Source organism: Cucumis sativus, unplaced genomic scaffold (assembly GCF_000004075.3).
Source record: "Cucumis sativus cultivar 9930 unplaced genomic scaffold, Cucumber_9930_V3 scaffold66, whole genome shotgun sequence".
Taxonomy (NCBI): Eukaryota; Viridiplantae; Streptophyta; class Magnoliopsida; order Cucurbitales; family Cucurbitaceae; genus Cucumis; species Cucumis sativus.
Genome location: NW_022279559.1, coordinates 234,484 through 251,978, shown reverse-complemented (window position 1 = coordinate 251,978; position 17,495 = coordinate 234,484). Strand labels below are relative to the sequence as shown.

Below are 17,495 nucleotides of genomic sequence, written 5' to 3'. Positions count from 1 at the left end.
CTCTCTCTTTCTTTCCTTCTTAGGTTTTATTGATCTCCATTTTGCTTCATCATTACTGCCTTTCCCTCTCTATTTCTGCAAAAATCTTCGTTTCAGAGGTTCATTGAATACTAATAATCTCTGAGATCGTTTCGTTTTTTCTCTTTCATTCTCTTCAAGTTTTGTATTTGATGGGTTTGAATTTATGAGCTCTTGCTCACTGAACTTTCTAGCTTTGCTCTCTTTCGTGCTTCAAAACAAGGTAATAATCCTCTGTTTTCTTTTGTCATATTGTGAAATGTAATGTGAAGAAAACTCTGTCTTCTTAAGCACATTCCCTTTTGTGTGTCTTGTCCTTTTCTTTACAAACACGCTTTCCTGTAGTGGGTTCTTGATTTCGTGCTGAGTTTTTGAGTTGTTCGTTGAAAAGAGGCTGCTCTGTTTTTCTATACAGGTTTCGCTTTGTTTTGCTCTGTTTCTCGTATTCATCTCGATGCTCTACAATGTCTGATGCTGGTGGATTTCTTTGAAAATCGAGTCCGGAAGCCATTGATTACAAAGTGAGTGTTCTTTTAATTAGTATTTTATGGCTTCGACCTCAATTTCATGACCTGGGTAGTGAAAGTTTTGGCGAGAAATGGGTGGTACGAACTCCAAAATCGAGAACAACGAAGCCCTACGCCTTTGTAAGGAGCGAAAACGGTACATCAAACAGGCCATCGATTCGAGATACGCTCTAGCCGCTGCGCATGTTTGTTACGTTCAGGCCCTCAGAAACGTCGGCGTTTCTCTCCGACGATATGCCGAGGCTGAGGTGTTGATAGAATCGTCTTTGTCAACATCGGCTACCGAGATCGACAAAACGCCGTCGCATTCCTCTTATCCGTCTCCATGTCCGTCGCACACTGCCGATGCTTCGGAGTCTCCATTGCAGGAAAGCCCCATTTCTCCGCCGATAGCCACTATTAGTTACATGGTCGCCGGAGGTGGAACTCCTCTTACTGTCAAGGTCCGGCCAAGTAACCATAGTTTTGTGTATGAAGAATCAGTTGCTGATTCTTCCCATTGCCTCCACCACCCCCGCCGCCACTCCACGAGTCAGGGCCGTCTTGGATTACTTTGATACCAATGATGAAATTGAGAGCTTTAGGTTTTTGGGGACTGGTGGAATGGATGTGAGCTTTGAGGATGAGAGAATGTGGAAGCAATTTAAGGGAGAAATGATTGATCCCACCAAAGATAAATCTCATGAAGGAACTTCAAAGCTAGAAGCAGTGCAAAAAGCTGGTGATAATGGTGAGAATTTGAGTTCCTTTGAGGCTGTTGAAGAAAGAAATTTGGAGATGACGAGACGGGAAGATAAAGAGGTTAATTCGGCAAGTTTATCAAACAAAGTTGTGCTTGAACAATCTGCTTCGAGAGGCGGGATGGAGTTGGAGAAGAGATTGTGTACTGAACAAGAGGATCCCTCAGAGTTTATTACTCATAGAGCTAAAGATTTTCTTTCCAGCATTAAGGAGATCGATAATCGGTTTCAGAGAGCTTCGGAATCTGGGAGGGAGATCTCTAGAATGCTTGAAGCCAATAAAATCAGAGTTGGATACCTTGAAGAAAACGGTACATTGAAGAAAAAATGTCAATTAACTGACTAATTTGCTTGAGTTAGTTATAGCTGTTCATATGTGTATTTGATTAGTTCATTAATTTCCACTGTTGTATCTCAACTCTTGCAGGAAGTATATCCGGTTTTGCTTTTCTCGACCCTTTACGTCGATTACGACTTGTTTGTTGTCCTGCAAACCTGCCCTCTATTCTCATGGTAAAGTTCTTTTTGGATGAAAGAGATAGAACCCTTGAATTTAATATTCTGATATAGCCCTTTCCTTGTTAAGCCTGCTGTATTAATAGAGTCATAATGTATATGTAGAAGAAGCTCATAAGACAAAAGTGATTACATGGAAAAGGTCAACATCAACTCGGTCATCTTCATCAAGGAATCCTCTTGCTGCCAAAGATGACGATGACAGTGGAAGTGAGTTTGTAGAAGAGTTCTGTATGATCTCTGGAAGTCATTCCTCTACCTTGGATCGGCTTTACGCGTGGGAGAGGAAACTCTACGATGAAGTCAAGGTACGTCGATGATATCATGGTGAAGTATCATTGGCAAAAGTTTATCGTATAGATGATATCTTGAGCTCATCATTTCAGTAATTGCATTCTAGCTTAAATCTTATAGATTGATGAACCATTTTTATGATATACAAAATGGTGAAGTATCATTAGCAAAAGTTTATCATACAGATGTTATCTTGAGCTGATTGTTTAGGTTATTGAAATCTTGAATAAGATTTTGGTGATCAATTTGCATTTTGACCTCTTTTTTTAATAAGATTTGTCTTTTCATATCACTCGTGCTTTTAGGCAAGCGAATCCATTAGGAAGGAGTATGATCGTAAGTGTGATCAACTCAGATATCTATTTGCAAAGGATTACAGTACACAAGTCATCGACAAAACGAGGGCAGTTGTCAAGGATCTGCACTCCCGGATACGAGTTGCAATTTATTCTGTTGATTCAATATCAAAACGCATTGAGAAAATGAGGGATGAAGAGATGCAGCCACAACTTATTGAGCTCATTCAGGGGTAAGAAGGGATCTTATTTTCCTCTTCACAACCGAAGTGATTAGGCGATATGACTCATTTTGTAGCCGGTTATTATAGATTGTTTGCTGTTTTGTCAATACTTTTTTGTTTCGGTGCAGGTTGATCAGGATGTGGAAGGCGATGCTTGAATGTCATCACTCACAGTACATAACAATATCATTGGCATATCATTCAAAGAGTACTGCCATGGGTACACCTCGAGCAGATGCACAGAGGCAGATATCGATCCAACTTCAACAAGAAATCGAATGTTTTGGCCTAAGCTTTGCAAACTGGATCAACAGCCTTGCATCGTATGTTGGTGCTTTGAACGGCTGGCTACAGCATTGTATTCAGCCACAGGATCGTTCAAAGAGCAGAAGGCCATTCTCTCCTCGCCGTGTCATTGCCCCACCTATCTTTGTCCTTTGTCGTGATTGGTTAATCGGAATTGATGACCTTCCATCCAATGAACTCAGCAATGCCATCAGAGCCTTCTTGGAGAATTGAACTGTTCAATATCCCAACAAGCTGAACTACAGAGGAAACAGAAGCTTGTCGAAGCAAACACTGGTGAAGAACTAGAAGGGAAGGCCGACGAAAATGCCACATTCTCTTCAAATATAAGTTGCATACATTCAAGTTTAACAAAAGTTCTCGATCGACTAACGAAATTTTCTGAGGCCTCACTCAAAATGTACGAAGATGTTAGACAGAAAAGCGAGGCCGCACAATCAACATATTTGAATTATAAGCCAGTTAGATATTAACCATGTAATTAAGGGGAAGTACAAATATGTCTCAAGTTGGGCTGAGATGGAATATTTGTATAGTTTTGAGGAATTTGTTGCATGATGATGATGCTCATTTTATTCTGCTTCCAGAAATCCTGTTGATTTCTTGAAAGTCAAATTCTTTTCTTTCCTTTTTTCTTCATTATTGTGATCTTAGGCAGAATCTAATCAATTTAGGACCATTGAATTCTAGGAAAGGCGTTCTAGTTCTAACTAAAGGCCTCAATATCTGTTAGGAATTCCTATTTGTACAAAGTCAAAGTCCATAATCAAATTCTTGAATATGAATAATGTATGTTGAGAAAAAAAAAATGGTTGAGACCATGAAAATTTAACACCTTAATCGAGATTGAAAGCATAAAGTGCTTCTCGCTTTAATTCTTCCTTCAATTTTTCATTACATCATCATAAAGCATGTTTTGATCAAAATTGTCAACAAAAATTTAACACCTTAATTGGAACTGAAAGTATTAAAGTGTATCTTGCTTTATTCTTCCTTTAAATTTTCCATTAACTAATCATTAAGATGTAAAAGAATATAAAACAAAATAGTAGAAGAAAAGCTAACATTGAGTAACAGTTTGGCCAAACTTCTTTGACAGAACAAATCCTTTTAGATAATGTCATTTCTTAACGTAAATATCAATTGCAACCAATATTTAATCATTGACATTTCTATCAACATCTTATGATCTCCATATTTTATGTATCAATACATAGGAGAAAAGACACCACCATGACAATGGGTATACCAGAATCATTTGAGGTTTCAAGAATTGGCAGTCAATGATTTGTATAAGTGATAGTAGAACTTATCGAGGTTTTAGAAGCCTAACCACCCCTACTAATCGCCTTCAAGTTTGAATACGATTTGCGTGGGTTGGCAATCAGAACCCGACGTATTGTGTGTATTGGGAGTAAGCATTTGACTGCATTGCAATGGGAGCCCGAGTTACATGATCTGGAAGATCAAATGCATCAACTAGTTCTTGTGCAACGTTTCTCACTTGAAAACATAGATATTCGGTGAGCTTGTGAATTGCCTGCAGGGCAGAATGAAAATTAGCAGACGAATTCAACTCGAGGAAATGGGAAACAGTGTATGATATTTAGTTATTTATACACCATTTGATGCTGGCTACAAATACCTTTGCTTTGTTGGGAGCTACATAGTCAACATTTCGGTAAGTTCCAATGTCGTTCCATATACGATCCAAGGCGTAAAGATCGCATACGAGTTTCAGAGTAGCCTGTGTATTCGCATTGGGACATCTGATGTAAAATAACAATTTGTTAAACTCAAGAACAGAAAACAATATGAAGCAACTACAGGTGTTGGAATGAGAGGAACCTTTGTATAGCTTCAATAAATTGAGCAAGGATTACAGACTCGATATGAGATTCTGCAAGAGTTAGAAGGTGATTCAGGCATCTATTCCATGCGCCAAAGCCACCAAGGGTTTTAGTATGCTTGCGAAGACGAACAGCCACACTTTGAAGTAACCGAGATGTTCGATACTGTGAGATGAATATCATGAAGAATAAGGACTCTGAGTTTGAACATTAGAAGCATTTTCATTTTCAGGAGGCAACTGTTATTATACTCACTTGGAAGGCATCTAGCTGAAACTTAGGATCTCGCAGATGGTCCGCACTTTCCCAGCGTGCAGTGACGGGATTTGGCTGAGACAGATATGTATTCATGGATTCTCGCAAGTAGTTCCATGTAAGTGCAAGTGTCCCACCTTGAAATTTCTCCTTGTATTGCTTCAAGAGGTATGCTGCGACCTATACAAAAAGAGAAAAGTTCAGCTCTAGTCATCCAACGGTTAAAAATTATTAGAAGTTCTTTTGCATCATAGAGATGAGCCTAATAACTAATAGCAAGAACCCAGAATGAATGAATTGAAGAATAAATATACTATCATCTAAGGGAAAACCAATGGCCAACAAGCAAATGATTATGTTAGCAAAACCTGTTGTAGAAGAACTGTATTGTCCCCTTCAAAAGTTTGAAAAATATCATGATCGTTCCTAAGGGTACCAAAGCGATTGACAGCAGCATATCCATGGCCACCACAGGCTTCCCTGCAGGTACTCAATGACTTCGCTGTGTATGAAGTAATGTAAGCCTTAAGCCCCGCTGATAATGCATGCACATCTCCAACTAGTTCTTCATCATGAGTCTTCTTCATCTGTGTATACTTCTCCACTAGTTGTATAGTAGCAAATTGGAAGGCGTATGTTGATGCCAGCATTGGCATTAGCTTGTGTTGTTGAGATTGGTAATCCAGAATACTGACTTCAGCCTGCTTTGGAGGACCGAATTGCTGACGTAACAGCGAATATCGAATTGCAATTGTAGAAGCAATCTTAAGAACACTAGCTGACGAATATGCCAGGGCAACTCTTCCACCTACAAGTTCTCCTAACGTGGCTGCAAATCTTTTATTGATCGATGGTAAACTACTCTTATACTTCCCATCTCGGGAAACCTGTCCAAATCGATCAAGGAGATTATCTCGTGGAATTCTCACTGAACGGAATCTCAATGCTCCATTATCCACCCCATTGAGGCCTACCTTGTGGCCACAATCGTGTATTTCAATTCCAGGAAGAGTTTTATGAGTCTTAAGATCTCTTATTGGAACAATGAACGCATGAACACCCATATCAGCAGTCTTCTTAGAACCGTGAGTTGGCAACACCAGCTTAGCGAAAACAGTGGCAAATTTTCCATGAACTGCAGCATTGCCAATCCACCATTTGATGGCTCCATCATTTGGTGTATTGATAATGAATTCATCAGTGATCAGATCAAATGTAGCTGTTGTTTGTAGACCCTGAACGTTTGAGCCTTCAAAGAAGTAAAAGGAAGAGATTCTATATCAAAATGCAAACCTATAGTACTGAACAAGATCTGAAATAAGCTCACAAGATTTAATTAGATTCCCTAAAGTTAAGCATCTAATTAATATTACCATATAAGTTGTATAGCATACAACATAAAATGAGGTGTGAACTTAGTGGAAAACAAGTTCTTTGTGCTACAGATAAGGCTAAACTTCTTTAAAAAATAAAAAATAAACAACAAAATTCTACATTCTAAACTTACCATGATGAAGTTCAGTCATAGCAAAACATCCAGGATAATCCACATTGTCAATACCATCAAAGAATTTGTCTCTGTGCTTTTTGGTTCCTAAATTGAGAACAGAGCCGCCCCAAAGACTACAAAATGAAACATAAATATGCCAAATTTCAATTAATATAGCATAACTAAGCTTAACTCAAATTCATGGTCAGCAAATTTTCTTCACTCTAGAGAAGAAGAGCTCAAAAGTTTGGAAGAGAAATTCCAGTTAAATTCATGGTGAGCAAATGTTTTGGTCAAAAGGATTTTCCTGATTAAACTAATCCAAATTAAAGATTGAAACTTAAAACACGCTACCCAAGAAACTGTAGTTCTTTGTTAGAACTTACATCCAATATATAAATTCTCAAATTAGTTCCAACATTGAGAAACTTATTCTCATATGTTCTCCAAGTTTATTGCGAGAATCTAGATAATATGTTTTATTTTATATTAATGAAATATTGGGTACAAAAAATTATAGTAAAAAAGGTCTAAAGAAACTGATATGGAGAAAAACAGAATAACTCCAAATAATATTTGAAGTGATTTAGCTAAAGCCTAATTAAGAAAGAAACAAAACAATTTGATCCAAGATTCAATATTCAAGAAGGAGATGATATGATATGAAAATAAAGACGACCTGAACTGTACACCCATTTTAATGGCAAGAGAGACATCGACGCTTCCAACGGCTTCCATAATGGCGAAATATTTACCAGGATCTTCATTGACAAACCTAAACGGCTTAATTCCGGCCTCTCTCACGAGACCGATCAATTGCTTCATACAAAGCTCCCGATGATCGTTCATAGAGATCTCTACCGGCGTTTGCAATTCAGGCCTCGAATTGAAGTAGTCAAAAACGCGCTCTTGAATCTCCCTATGTTTCCCCCTCATAAACACTGATAAACTTTCCATGTCGACATCCATTCTGCCCACCTTGGAATTTCCGGCGCACGTTACGATTTCCATTCTGTACGAATCATCTCCGGGAAGGGGAATCATGGGAGTCAGGTGCAAGGACAGACGCTCGATCCGCCGGGAGGCTGCATGAGATTCATCCTCGGGCGCCCGATTTGATTCTCTTGGTGATGCCATGTCTTCGGACGACGATCGCAAACACGTTGAGAAAGAGATAGAAGCTAAGGTACCGGAAGGCGGTTGGGGGATTGATTAAAAGAGGAAGGGGAGCAGACGTGGCGTTCGTTGAATATATACGTGTCGAAATATGATTGGGAGATGTGGGTGCCAGTTGAATTGGCGCGTTTCTCAAAGCAGTTTGGATAAAGGAAGAAGCTTTTGGACATTCACATTTCACATTTTATAACATATCTTTACTCTTTATTTACCAATTTTCAATCTCTAACTTATGAAGGAATAGACTTTTTTATTTCTGTAATTTCATTCAATTTTTAGTTTTTATATTTTAATATATCTTTACATTATATATTTATGTTGAAGGTCATATTTTTCGGTTTTCATTACTTATTATTTGTTAATATTAAATAAATTATTAGAGTTAGAAAAATATTGCTATCAAATAAATTCAAATTTTATTTTCGGTTAATAAATTAAACATAGGACAAACCTATTTAATTCCTATTACGATTTCCAACTGTAGTGAACAAAATCAATAAATTAATAATTTAGATTATAAATATAAAAGAAATAATACAATATATATCCAATTGATAATTGTTATTATTGGTAAGTAAATGGTATTTAAAATTTTAGAAGGGCCTTACCGTGTTTTACTCATCAAAATTTCCAAATCAAGGGACGTAAATAGGATAACTATAATGAGACATTCAAATTGACAATTTCCACTTTCAAATTATTATGATAATTACTTCATGAAAATGTGGTGCATTGGACAATAATCAATCATCAGTCCCTCAAATTATCTCAATCTCGAATTTCTATTATTTCCATGATCTGAAGTAATGGCATATGATAGAATCTCAATAACGATTTTCTTTCTTGGACAATTCTCTATCAATGGCAAAAAATTGGATATCTAAACCCCTGTTCGGTGTTCATTCACCTATTCTTCTGAGACTTTGAAAAAAGTGTATGATAGAATCAAATTGTTGATGCCGTCCATTTTTGGGTCAGTTTCAAACTCAGGATCAATATAGAAGAACACCTGCAGAATCAGGTCATGAACCATATGATTCCCCTAAAAACTCCAACTACAAAAATGAATTTTATACACTTACAGGCATGTCGATCTGCTCCCCGGGAAGGAGACGTTGCTCTTCAAAGCAAAAGCATTGTATTTTATTGAAGTAGATTGCGGCCTGTAACAAAGTTCAAGTGCAAAAGAAAAGTTTCAATCTTCTTTGTTATTTTGATGAGTTCTATACAGAAACGAACATTTGTCTATTTCCTGACAGCCTCAAAAGTTTGAAACAACTATTATGTTATGAAATTGATAAAGTAAGATGGATAAGGAGGCATAAACAGTAAAGAATCAGTCAGCATAGAGGTTTACGAAACTCACTAATCGTGTTTTCATATGCATTTACAGAAGGGACAGAGGGAGAATGATTTACTATTACAAAGAATATTACAGATCATTCATAAAGTAAGAGTTCCAGGTGCAACTTTGATTTTGTTCATTCGCGTTGATGTATTAACATAATTTTTTTTTCCATTCTAAAATTAAAAAAGATAGGCAACAGTTTTAAAAGATCAATCTACAAGCAGTTTCTAACATTTTTTTAAAAACCAAGCAAACCCATGTAGATTGTTAACCCTGGATAGAATTTACTCTTAACAAATGAATGATAGAACAGCGCAATGAAAAGATCAGTGACTTGAGAAACAAACTGAAAAAGCCAATGAAGATCAAACTTCATTGATCATCTTAACACTTCACAATTCAAGCACTAGCGAGATTTCCATAAATAAAGCCAATAATCTCCTTTACAGCATACAATAGTTGAAATTTATTAAAATTGTGGTTTCTACAATACAATGTAGGGAAACTAGTTACCTTCATAGGTGTAACATTGTACGTAGACACACCAGTAATTGGAGTTGAACTTCTATTTTCAGCAGTATAGAATGCAAGTGCACTTTCTCCAGGTTTTACCCTTACCTACAACAGATGAAGTTAGTTTTTACTCCATCGAAAGTATTGTTCCTTATGGAGCGTGCATATTTGTGCCTTATTGTTTCTTGTTGATGGAATGAGATGCCAGAAGTTAAGGACAAGTCAACAAATGAATGGCATTAGAACAGAAGTGAATGCAAACATTCCTACACGCACACAAGCAGAAGTATCAAGATTAAAACATTTTTTCGCAGAGCATGAGCGTGTGTGAGTTATACATGCATATGCATAAGGAAACACCTCTCTCTGTGTTGGAATAAACTTCCAAGGCATTCCATCAGCTACGTCAGCATTAAACTGGACAACAATATCCCTGGTAACAAAATGAAAATTTATCAGGCATTGAGAAATTAGACTTTTTTTTTATATATTTTTATTAATACAACATGAAAGAAAGGCCAACCACCTAAGGTTAGGGTGTAGAAGAAATCCCTCCCACACAAACTAAACCATCAAACCATTCCAATCATTAGTTATGAGACTATAATTACAAAAAAAGGTTTGAACGCCCACCAAGATGTAGAATCCTGTTCACTACACCGAAAATTATCCACCAGGGTGGCACAAAGAAGGGTCTTAAAAACCACAAACTTTGAAGCCCAGAACGCAGAACCAGCAACAAATGTAAAATAGCTACAACGTGGATTGTTCTAAGTAAAAGTGATTCAGTAAATCATTTTCTTGTAACAAATGAAACTTCAAGTATCTTTCTTACAGATAAATTCATTTAAACCAGATCGACTCTATTAAATTGTGGTTGTTCCAACTCTTCAGGCTGATTGACTCCTTCTCGAACACCTATAGTCCATCTTACCTCTCTCACAAAAAATCCTTTAAGTTTTTCATGCTTTAAAGCCCGACAAATTCTCTCCACAGCCAGTATCAATACATCCAATTTTAAGATGCCATCCAGGAAAAAAGCAACGAATTTTGAGTGGCAAAGAACTGATATCATAACAAAAACTCGGAATACCTTTGATTGTTGAAACAATCAATATAACCTACCAACAACCTATTTGAGTTAACTTTAAGACTAAAAGCTCTCTCTTGAAGAGCAACATAACCTTGAACAAATTCCTTATCAATTCCACAAAGGGAAGAGCAAGGGTCACTCACACGATTGAAGATGATTAACAAAATTTTGGTCTATGACAATAATACAATCTTCTATGACTGGAGTGCTTGCTTATTCAACAATTAACTTAAAGCATTGTTGCAGATCCTTAGAAGGTTGACTAACGTGTCCATTTAAAAGTACAAGCAAGAGTAACCTTCTCCAGCATGTTGCCCAAAGTTATACATTTGGTGGATACATAAATCTTTAGATCATTCAATCTTGCAACATCGAAGAAAAGGAAAGACTCTTTCCTTGAGACCATGTTTACTTTTGAAAGGTAATTATTTTATCCAAATATTGTGAGTAGCTACTTGTGCTTCAATTTTTCTTCAAGGATATTTTCTATATAATAATAATAATATAAATGAAGAAGAAACTATGATTGTTTTGCTTGCTAAAAGTATTATTGATGGTAAGGCATTGCAATCTAACGACAATTGAAAAAACCAAAGGCAGTCAAAATATTATTTCATTTACTGTCCTAATTTATTCAATTTCCATCGGCTTCTAAACGTTTGCATCTATGCCTCACATTCTGCAACAAACCAGCTTGCAACTGCACATCTAATCTAGTGCAAACATGAAAAGATACAATGCACAAAAGTATTGCAATGCTTGTACTAAGGTTTAGCAGGACAATTAGTTTAGCAACAAAATACTTGAAAAATAAAACCGTAACTAATCCAATCATTGCTTCAAAATAGAACTACATTAAAGAGAATTGAAACCTTGTAGTTACTGTTCCATCTTTAGCATGGCGAGCAATTTTTTCTTCAACACTCTGCATAAAGGAAATCCTTTCTCAATTGAAAAGCAAAGGTATGAGGAATCTGACACAATAACAAAAACTAAAGAAAAATACCTCACGGCGCTGAACAGTGCCCCCATAACCAGTAGCTTGGCAGAACCTCCTATAAAGAGGAACAGCCGCATAACTACATCCTACCATGGTAAGAACCAATGCTACAAGGTAGAAAAGCATATTTTTGGACTTCCGTTCAATAGCAGCTGTAGAGTAGCTGCGCTGAATATTGTGCAAGGAAGAATACCTCCCAATATAACGAGTAGAAAGGGGTGAAAACCAATGCTTTTGAAATGACTGTGAATGAAAGCCGCGTCCCATTTTTAATTCACATACATCTAAACCAGTACCTCTTTTATAAACATTACAAGTTCGACTTAAACTATAAGTTGACTGCAGTAGAAAGTTGGATGTCAACCTGCATCCAAAAAGCATAGAGTGAGCATCTGTCAACAAAATCAATAACCAATCAGCAATGTGATAGTGGAGATAGATTAAAAATATACTTTCTGGCAAGCACGAGTAATCAAATAATTCTAGTCAGTAAGTCACTCATAATAACAAAATACCCTAAGTTAAGGATCATACAGGATTAGCCAAAAACTCATATAACATATGAGATCCAAAGATGTTAGTTCTCTGAGATTTAGAGATAAACGAGGTGTACTGGTTTGTTTGAGGACATCGAGTGAAACTGAAATCAGGAATGATAAAAGTGGTGTACTGTAAGCGGGAAGGAACAATTTTAAAATTAGTAAGAATTCCAGGTGTATGAAATATTAGTATAGTCCATAGGATATTTGATTAGATAGAAATAATAGACTTGCCAATGGAAAAGCTAAAAAATTGAAGCAAGGTGTTCAACATAGCAAAATTCCATTTATCATCTTTTTTTCTTTCTTTCTTTCTTTCCTCAAATTGGGGAGCGCTTTCTGTAGAATTCTTGGTTCGCTCCAGTTTCCGATTCTGTTACGTGGAATTTTATTTCACTTTGTAGCTTTTCACGTAAGAATGAAAATTTTGTTTTGAAATTAGCATATATAAGACAGATACACCATTAACAATTATAAACTGTCATTGACAAATCAGACCACCTGCTTATATGGAAATACTAGAAATTTGATTCACCAATCACTACTTTTATGTAATTAATAACTTGGATTCCATATCATAAGTTCTTATGGGGCAAGAAAAGACTTGTCAAGAAAGAACAGGACGAGTAAGTTTTAAAAGCATTAACTATGTATTAACACGTCAAATCAATTATAGTGAGAAGAAAAACTCCTCAACTATCAGCAAGTTTAATGAATTAATATAACTATCTTAACGGTAACAAACATTGAACTGTATCTTTCATCAAGGGAAAACCATAGTCCCAGGAAAAACTTACGATGCATGAACATGTGAACTGAGATTACCATTGCGAGACCAGATGTAGCTTGGACACTGTAACCCATGATCAGCCTCATAGCAGGATGCTGCTGTTGCAAAGCTCAAATGTTCTGGCACGCCATCTCCAAGAAAAGCAAGTGCTCCAAAGGACTGCATCAAACAAGAAGATCCAGGTTGATCAATCTTTGAGAAAGGTTGAGAAAGATGGAACCTTCATTTACAATCTAGAGTAAATTAAGATAGCACAATTTCACAATTTTGACAAAATATTGCAGATTTGATTTGTCAAATGAGTTCTCCAGGGGAAAAAGAAGAAAAAAAAGGCAACGTTCTTACGGTAGACTGGGTCTTAAGCTTCCTCCTTAGTAACTGCCCGATCATTCCTCCACCAGCCATTTTAGTAAGTATTCCATAAGCTGGTTAAGAAGCCAAACAAAGAGTTTAGAATAATAAAAATGAAGATAAATAAGCATTTCAGGCATAGCTCAAAATAACCATACTTCATAATTAACGTAAATAGCCTTAGCTTGTTTCTTTTAAAAGAACACTTTTGTTTTCTTCTATGGGAGCATGTGGTTCCAATATACGCATATTCCATTACCAACCTCCAGAAGGCCATCATACAAACACAGATTCAAAATAAATAAATTAAAAAAATAAGAAATACAATCGCTATCAAAGGACTGAAAGGTAGTAAGAAAAAGTTTGCCTTCACATTACAAGTTCAACTATTTAAATAACTGGTGCAACCATGTATGGTATACAACTTCTAATTGGAGTGCAATCCACAAATCCTTTAGTAATATTTCCTCTTTTATGATTATTACTATTTAAAATAAGAAACAAAACTTTAATTATCAAAAAAGAGGAGTACAAAAGAAAAGAGATGGGGTATCCCCACCAAGCCAAATGGATAACAAAAAAGGTTTCCTATCCACACCCCGATTTAGGTTTTTCCCTCTAACCTAGATCGTGGCATGGAAATACTTTTTGAACACGACCTTTCAATCTAAAAGACAAGCGAACAAGTTTTATAAAATTCTATAGAAAATTCGACAGCATCTCCCCTAAAATATGGGTCGTTAGCCAAAACCTGAAAAGAGAGGAAAACTACACTTTTATATATATAATCTTCACACTTATATTAGCATCGACGGTGTCTCACCACAAACTCATCCAAACTAGTCCAGAGTCTCAGTTGGAGTTTATATCCAAACTTGTCCCAAACAAACTTAAGTGTGGTGAACAATACTTTAGAGTTCTCCAAGTCTCGACTCTTCTATTCAAAACATTGTGGCGACATTATTTTCATGTCAAAACTAAATGGGCATTCATGAAACTTACTAAAATTACCCAAAATCTTACTAAATACTCATCAGAGTAGCCTTAATTCTAATGGATAGCACATAACAACCTTGTAACTTCAAAGTCTAGCATTCAACATTATGGGCTATTCAATATCAACACTAAAGTTAAATGGGTACTCAAGACCCAAACCATAAAGCTTGAAATTTTACACAAATTTGTGTCGATCACCCAATTTTGAACTTCCTGACAGCTAGACAGCGATTAAATTCCCCTCGAGAACCCAAATCTAACACCAAAATGTAATGGATAATGTTTAATTCAAGCCAAAACTTGGTGGGTGTTTGAAAGTTTACAAGAAACACGATAGAATATAATAGATCTTACCCCAAAGCCAAAATTTAGCGCGAACGGCGGAGCCACGTGGTGTTCACAGCTGCGGTACAAGACAAATATGAGACAAGACAAGTAGTGGCGATTTGGTCGTCGTCCGGCGAGTCAAGCGGCGCAAGGGTGGCTGGGTGGTGGCGTCGACTGAAGGAGAGGAAGAGAGGGGTTTTGGACTTGTCGACGGCAAGCTACGCCGTGGCCGGCGTGCGAGAGAGAGATAGTGAGCGGAAGAGAAGTTCAAGAGAGGGGAGGGCTGTGCGCTCGAAACGTGTAGAAGAAGTCTCCCGCCCTTCTTTAGTTGGGCTAGGGGTATAAACGGGTTACTAGCTTATAGCAAGTTGAGTGATTTATGATCGGCAGAAACTAAAAAGATTCCAAATAGATACAAATTAAATAGTCATGGATATAAAGCTTCAACTGAAATTAGCAAGAAAATCTGTTGAGAAATGTGCTGACAAATATGTCACATATTTCAACAACTACTAGCTACTGATCCAAGAAGATTAAACAAAATTCACTTAGAACCTACATTTGAATAAGAAAAACTATAACAGCGGGATTGCGCCAACTTCTATTAATTCATCAAGTTCATCGCATTCATAAACACCAATTTCTAAAACAGAAGAAGCCAACAACAAAAACACCAAATTCCAAAAAACAAATCCAACAAATTCAAAAAATGAAACATGCCCAAAAGGGACAGCTTGCCTGAGTTTCAATCTCACAAACAATCAACAAAAATGGGTCTTAAACAAAGGTAAGATACAGAAACAGAACCCAACCCTGAGAATAGGCCAAAAACTGGATGAAAAGAGCGAAAAACAATATGGTAAGATAAGAAAAAGAAAGAAGGAACTAGATAAGCCTCTGACCTGAGGTTTTAGGACTCACGAAATAAATCCTAATCAATATACGAGAGCAGAAAATCCAGAAGCATTCTTCAAAATTGCATCAGGGGGAATTGTGGAAGAAACGATTCGAGCAAAAAAAAACATCAAATAAACAACCCAACCCTTGTTTAGTTGGGCTGGGGAGGGGTCTGTATTCCTCCAAAATCGACCCAACCCAAATAGCCACGGTCTGTGTACGACTGAACCGAACCGAACCGGGTTGGGTGGGGGTTTCTTTTGTACAAATTCACATAGAAACGAAGATTTCCTTTTATTTCTTCAAATCTTTGTTATTATTGAATGTGAAGAATTTATGGTTCTTGATGCCTATGAGTGTTTAATTATTATGAGTTTGTTTTCAAAATTGCTAAGCGATATTAATGTTTTTCCTTTCACATTAAGGAAAACGTTTAGACAATTCAGCCCACGCTAACTTCCAAGCAAGAGAAAGCCCAATGCTTGATATGTGCTCCATGAGCCCACTATTCGGCTAAATCATTTTCCAATATGTGACAAGATTTTGGAAAGAAAAAATATATTAATAAAGCAAATTTCTTTGAGTATTTATTATTATTATTATTATTACATCAACTAGTTTAATACTATTATATATTACTAAAGCAAAAAATTGTCTTTAAATTGTAATATTATTGAAAATATTAACAAATATAACAAAAATATCATCATCTATACATATCTATATAGTAGTCTATCATGATCTATCACAAATAGATGGTCATATTTTACTATATTTTAAAATATTTTTGTTCATTTTACTGTATTTAACAAGTCTTTCTAAAACTTTAACCATGAGAAGAGAAGAAAAGAATGAACAATATTTTATTATTTTATTTTTCTTTAAAAAGGTAGTTCTTCAGAAATATAGTTTAAAACAAAAATATCATTAACAAACAAATACAATTTTCAAAAAATAAAAAGAATAGAAATTATATCAAAATGGACTGAAAAAGAAATTTTAAAAAAATCTGCCTTTGAACACTAACATTACATTTAAAAAAAGAATAAACAAATATGTAGTAAACACACATATACTCAATTTTGAGAGACATGAAAACAAAATAACAGAAGGACTAAATAAAATAAATAGAGATTTATTATGAATATTATTATGTTTTTGTTTTTATAGAAATGCATTTTGGCATTATTCATAATTACCAAAAAAGAGAATTGTTGGGTTGTAGAAAATAGGGTTTTGGACAAATATTCTTGAAAGGATGGAGTGAATAAGACATGGGCAAAAGAGAATGCCATATATGATTTTGACTCTCTAATCTAACCCCATCCCTTTGATGTTTACATCACAATCCCAACCCACTCTCATTTACTACCATTCAACATGCCCTGCCCTGCCCTTCCCCCCCCCCCCCCCCCCCCCCCCCTCTATCCGTTCCAGATGCAACTTCTATCTCTTCGAGATGCAAACCTACTCTTACATCATTTCGAAATAATTTCAATAGATGTGTTTAGTGCATGGTTGAGTTAAATGGGTAATAACTGAGTTTACTTATCTATAGAGTTTATAAAACAACTTGTTTGGAATGCATAAAGTTGAGTAAGAAATTATTATATACAACGCGATTTTTGTAAACTAAAGAATTGTGATTCTTTTGTTAGCTAATCTTTATTTGTTTAATTTTTTACATATGGTTCAATCATATGTATTTTTCTATATATTTTCGACACTCGATTGTGGTATCAATAACATAAAAACTTCACACGCGTTGTATATATTAAAACTTTATGCATGTAACTTTTATATCTAAGGTAAACATACAAAACACCTACATTTTATAACGATAGTAAAATTGCAATGTTAAAATCGTGCATAGTATAATAAGCATACATTACACACATGCACGCACGCAAAATATGTACTCTCACATGTGTATAGAATGTATGAGTGAAA

The 17,495-nt window shown here is 35.9% G+C and overlaps 4 protein-coding genes across 8 annotated transcripts; 2 read left to right on the top strand and 2 right to left on the bottom strand.

The window, feature by feature from the left end:
• Window positions 1–1,102, top strand: LOC116406104 (protein ROLLING AND ERECT LEAF 2-like). Its single transcript, XM_031889809.1, has 2 exons — window positions 1–241; window positions 434–1,102. Exon 2 carries the CDS (start codon window positions 617–619, stop codon window positions 1,100–1,102), a length of 486 nt encoding a protein of 161 aa, XP_031745669.1. The 5' UTR covers window positions 1–241; window positions 434–616.
• On the top strand, window positions 1,096–3,730 carry LOC116406108 (protein ALTERED PHOSPHATE STARVATION RESPONSE 1-like). Its single transcript, XM_031889813.1, has 5 exons — window positions 1,096–1,596; window positions 1,713–1,798; window positions 1,907–2,109; window positions 2,401–2,624; window positions 2,744–3,730. Exons 3-5 carry the CDS (start codon window positions 2,035–2,037, stop codon window positions 3,132–3,134), a joined length of 690 nt encoding a protein of 229 aa, XP_031745673.1. The 5' UTR covers window positions 1,096–1,596; window positions 1,713–1,798; window positions 1,907–2,034; the 3' UTR covers window positions 3,135–3,730.
• A 227-nt stretch (window positions 3,731–3,957) lies between these two features.
• LOC116406107 (acyl-coenzyme A oxidase, peroxisomal) lies at window positions 3,958–7,715 on the bottom strand. Its single transcript, XM_031889812.1, has 7 exons — window positions 7,195–7,715; window positions 6,534–6,649; window positions 5,395–6,275; window positions 5,027–5,206; window positions 4,770–4,936; window positions 4,567–4,690; window positions 3,958–4,461 (listed from the first exon to the last, which is right to left on the bottom strand). The coding sequence occupies exons 1-7, from the start codon at window positions 7,650–7,652 to the stop codon at window positions 4,306–4,308; spliced, it is 2,082 nt and encodes a 693-aa protein (XP_031745672.1). The 5' UTR covers window positions 7,653–7,715; the 3' UTR covers window positions 3,958–4,305.
• A 652-nt stretch (window positions 7,716–8,367) lies between these two features.
• LOC116406127 (cytochrome c oxidase assembly protein COX11, mitochondrial-like) lies at window positions 8,368–15,639 on the bottom strand. Of its 5 annotated transcripts, XM_031889828.1 has the most exons (11): window positions 15,551–15,639; window positions 14,676–15,041; window positions 13,484–13,588; window positions 13,320–13,399; window positions 12,982–13,133; window positions 11,652–12,009; window positions 11,518–11,570; window positions 9,913–9,985; window positions 9,553–9,657; window positions 8,774–8,854; window positions 8,368–8,700 (listed from the first exon to the last, which is right to left on the bottom strand). In XM_031889828.1, the coding sequence occupies exons 4-11, from the start codon at window positions 13,377–13,379 to the stop codon at window positions 8,599–8,601; spliced, it is 984 nt and encodes a 327-aa protein (XP_031745688.1). In that variant the 5' UTR covers window positions 13,380–13,399; window positions 13,484–13,588; window positions 14,676–15,041; window positions 15,551–15,639; the 3' UTR covers window positions 8,368–8,598. The 5 variants fall into 5 exon arrangements, with proteins under 5 accessions (XP_031745688.1, XP_031745685.1, XP_031745687.1 ...); XM_031889825.1 differs by lacking the exon at window positions 13,484–13,588; XM_031889827.1 differs by lacking the exon at window positions 13,484–13,588 and having other exon boundaries at window positions 14,676–14,981; window positions 15,551–15,637.
• Between the last annotated feature and the right edge of the window lie 1,856 nt (window positions 15,640–17,495).

Bases quoted from the DNA above. Each gene is read 5' to 3' on its own strand.
- LOC116406104 (XM_031889809.1), top strand. From the start codon at position 617: ATGGGTGGTACGAACTCCAAAATCGAGAACAACGAAGCCCTACGCCTT.
- LOC116406108 (XM_031889813.1), top strand. From the start codon at position 2,035: ATGATCTCTGGAAGTCATTCCTCTACCTTGGATCGGCTTTACGCGTGG. The intron at 2,110-2,400 runs GTACGTCGATGA...TCGTGCTTTTAG, and splicing joins AACTCTACGATGAAGTCAAG to GCAAGCGAATCCATTAGGAA. The intron at 2,625-2,743 runs GTAAGAAGGGAT...GTTTCGGTGCAG, and splicing joins CTTATTGAGCTCATTCAGGG to GTTGATCAGGATGTGGAAGG.
- LOC116406107 (XM_031889812.1), bottom strand. From the start codon at position 7,652: ATGGCATCACCAAGAGAATCAAATCGGGCGCCCGAGGATGAATCTCAT. The intron at 6,276-6,533 runs GTAAGTTTAGAA...ACTTCTTTGAAG, and splicing joins TATGACTGAACTTCATCATG to GCTCAAACGTTCAGGGTCTA. The intron at 5,207-5,394 runs GTTTTGCTAACA...CTTTTTGTATAG, and splicing joins ATACAGTTCTTCTACAACAG to GTCGCAGCATACCTCTTGAA.
- LOC116406127 (XM_031889828.1), bottom strand. From the start codon at position 13,379: ATGGCTGGTGGAGGAATGATCGGGCAGTTACTAAGGAGGAAGCTTAAG. The intron at 9,986-11,517 runs GTTTCAATTCTC...TTTTGTTACCAG, and splicing joins GATGGAACAGTAACTACAAG to GGATATTGTTGTCCAGTTTA. The intron at 8,701-8,773 runs GTAAGTGTATAA...CTGATTCTGCAG, and splicing joins GGGAGCAGATCGACATGCCT to GTGTTCTTCTATATTGATCC.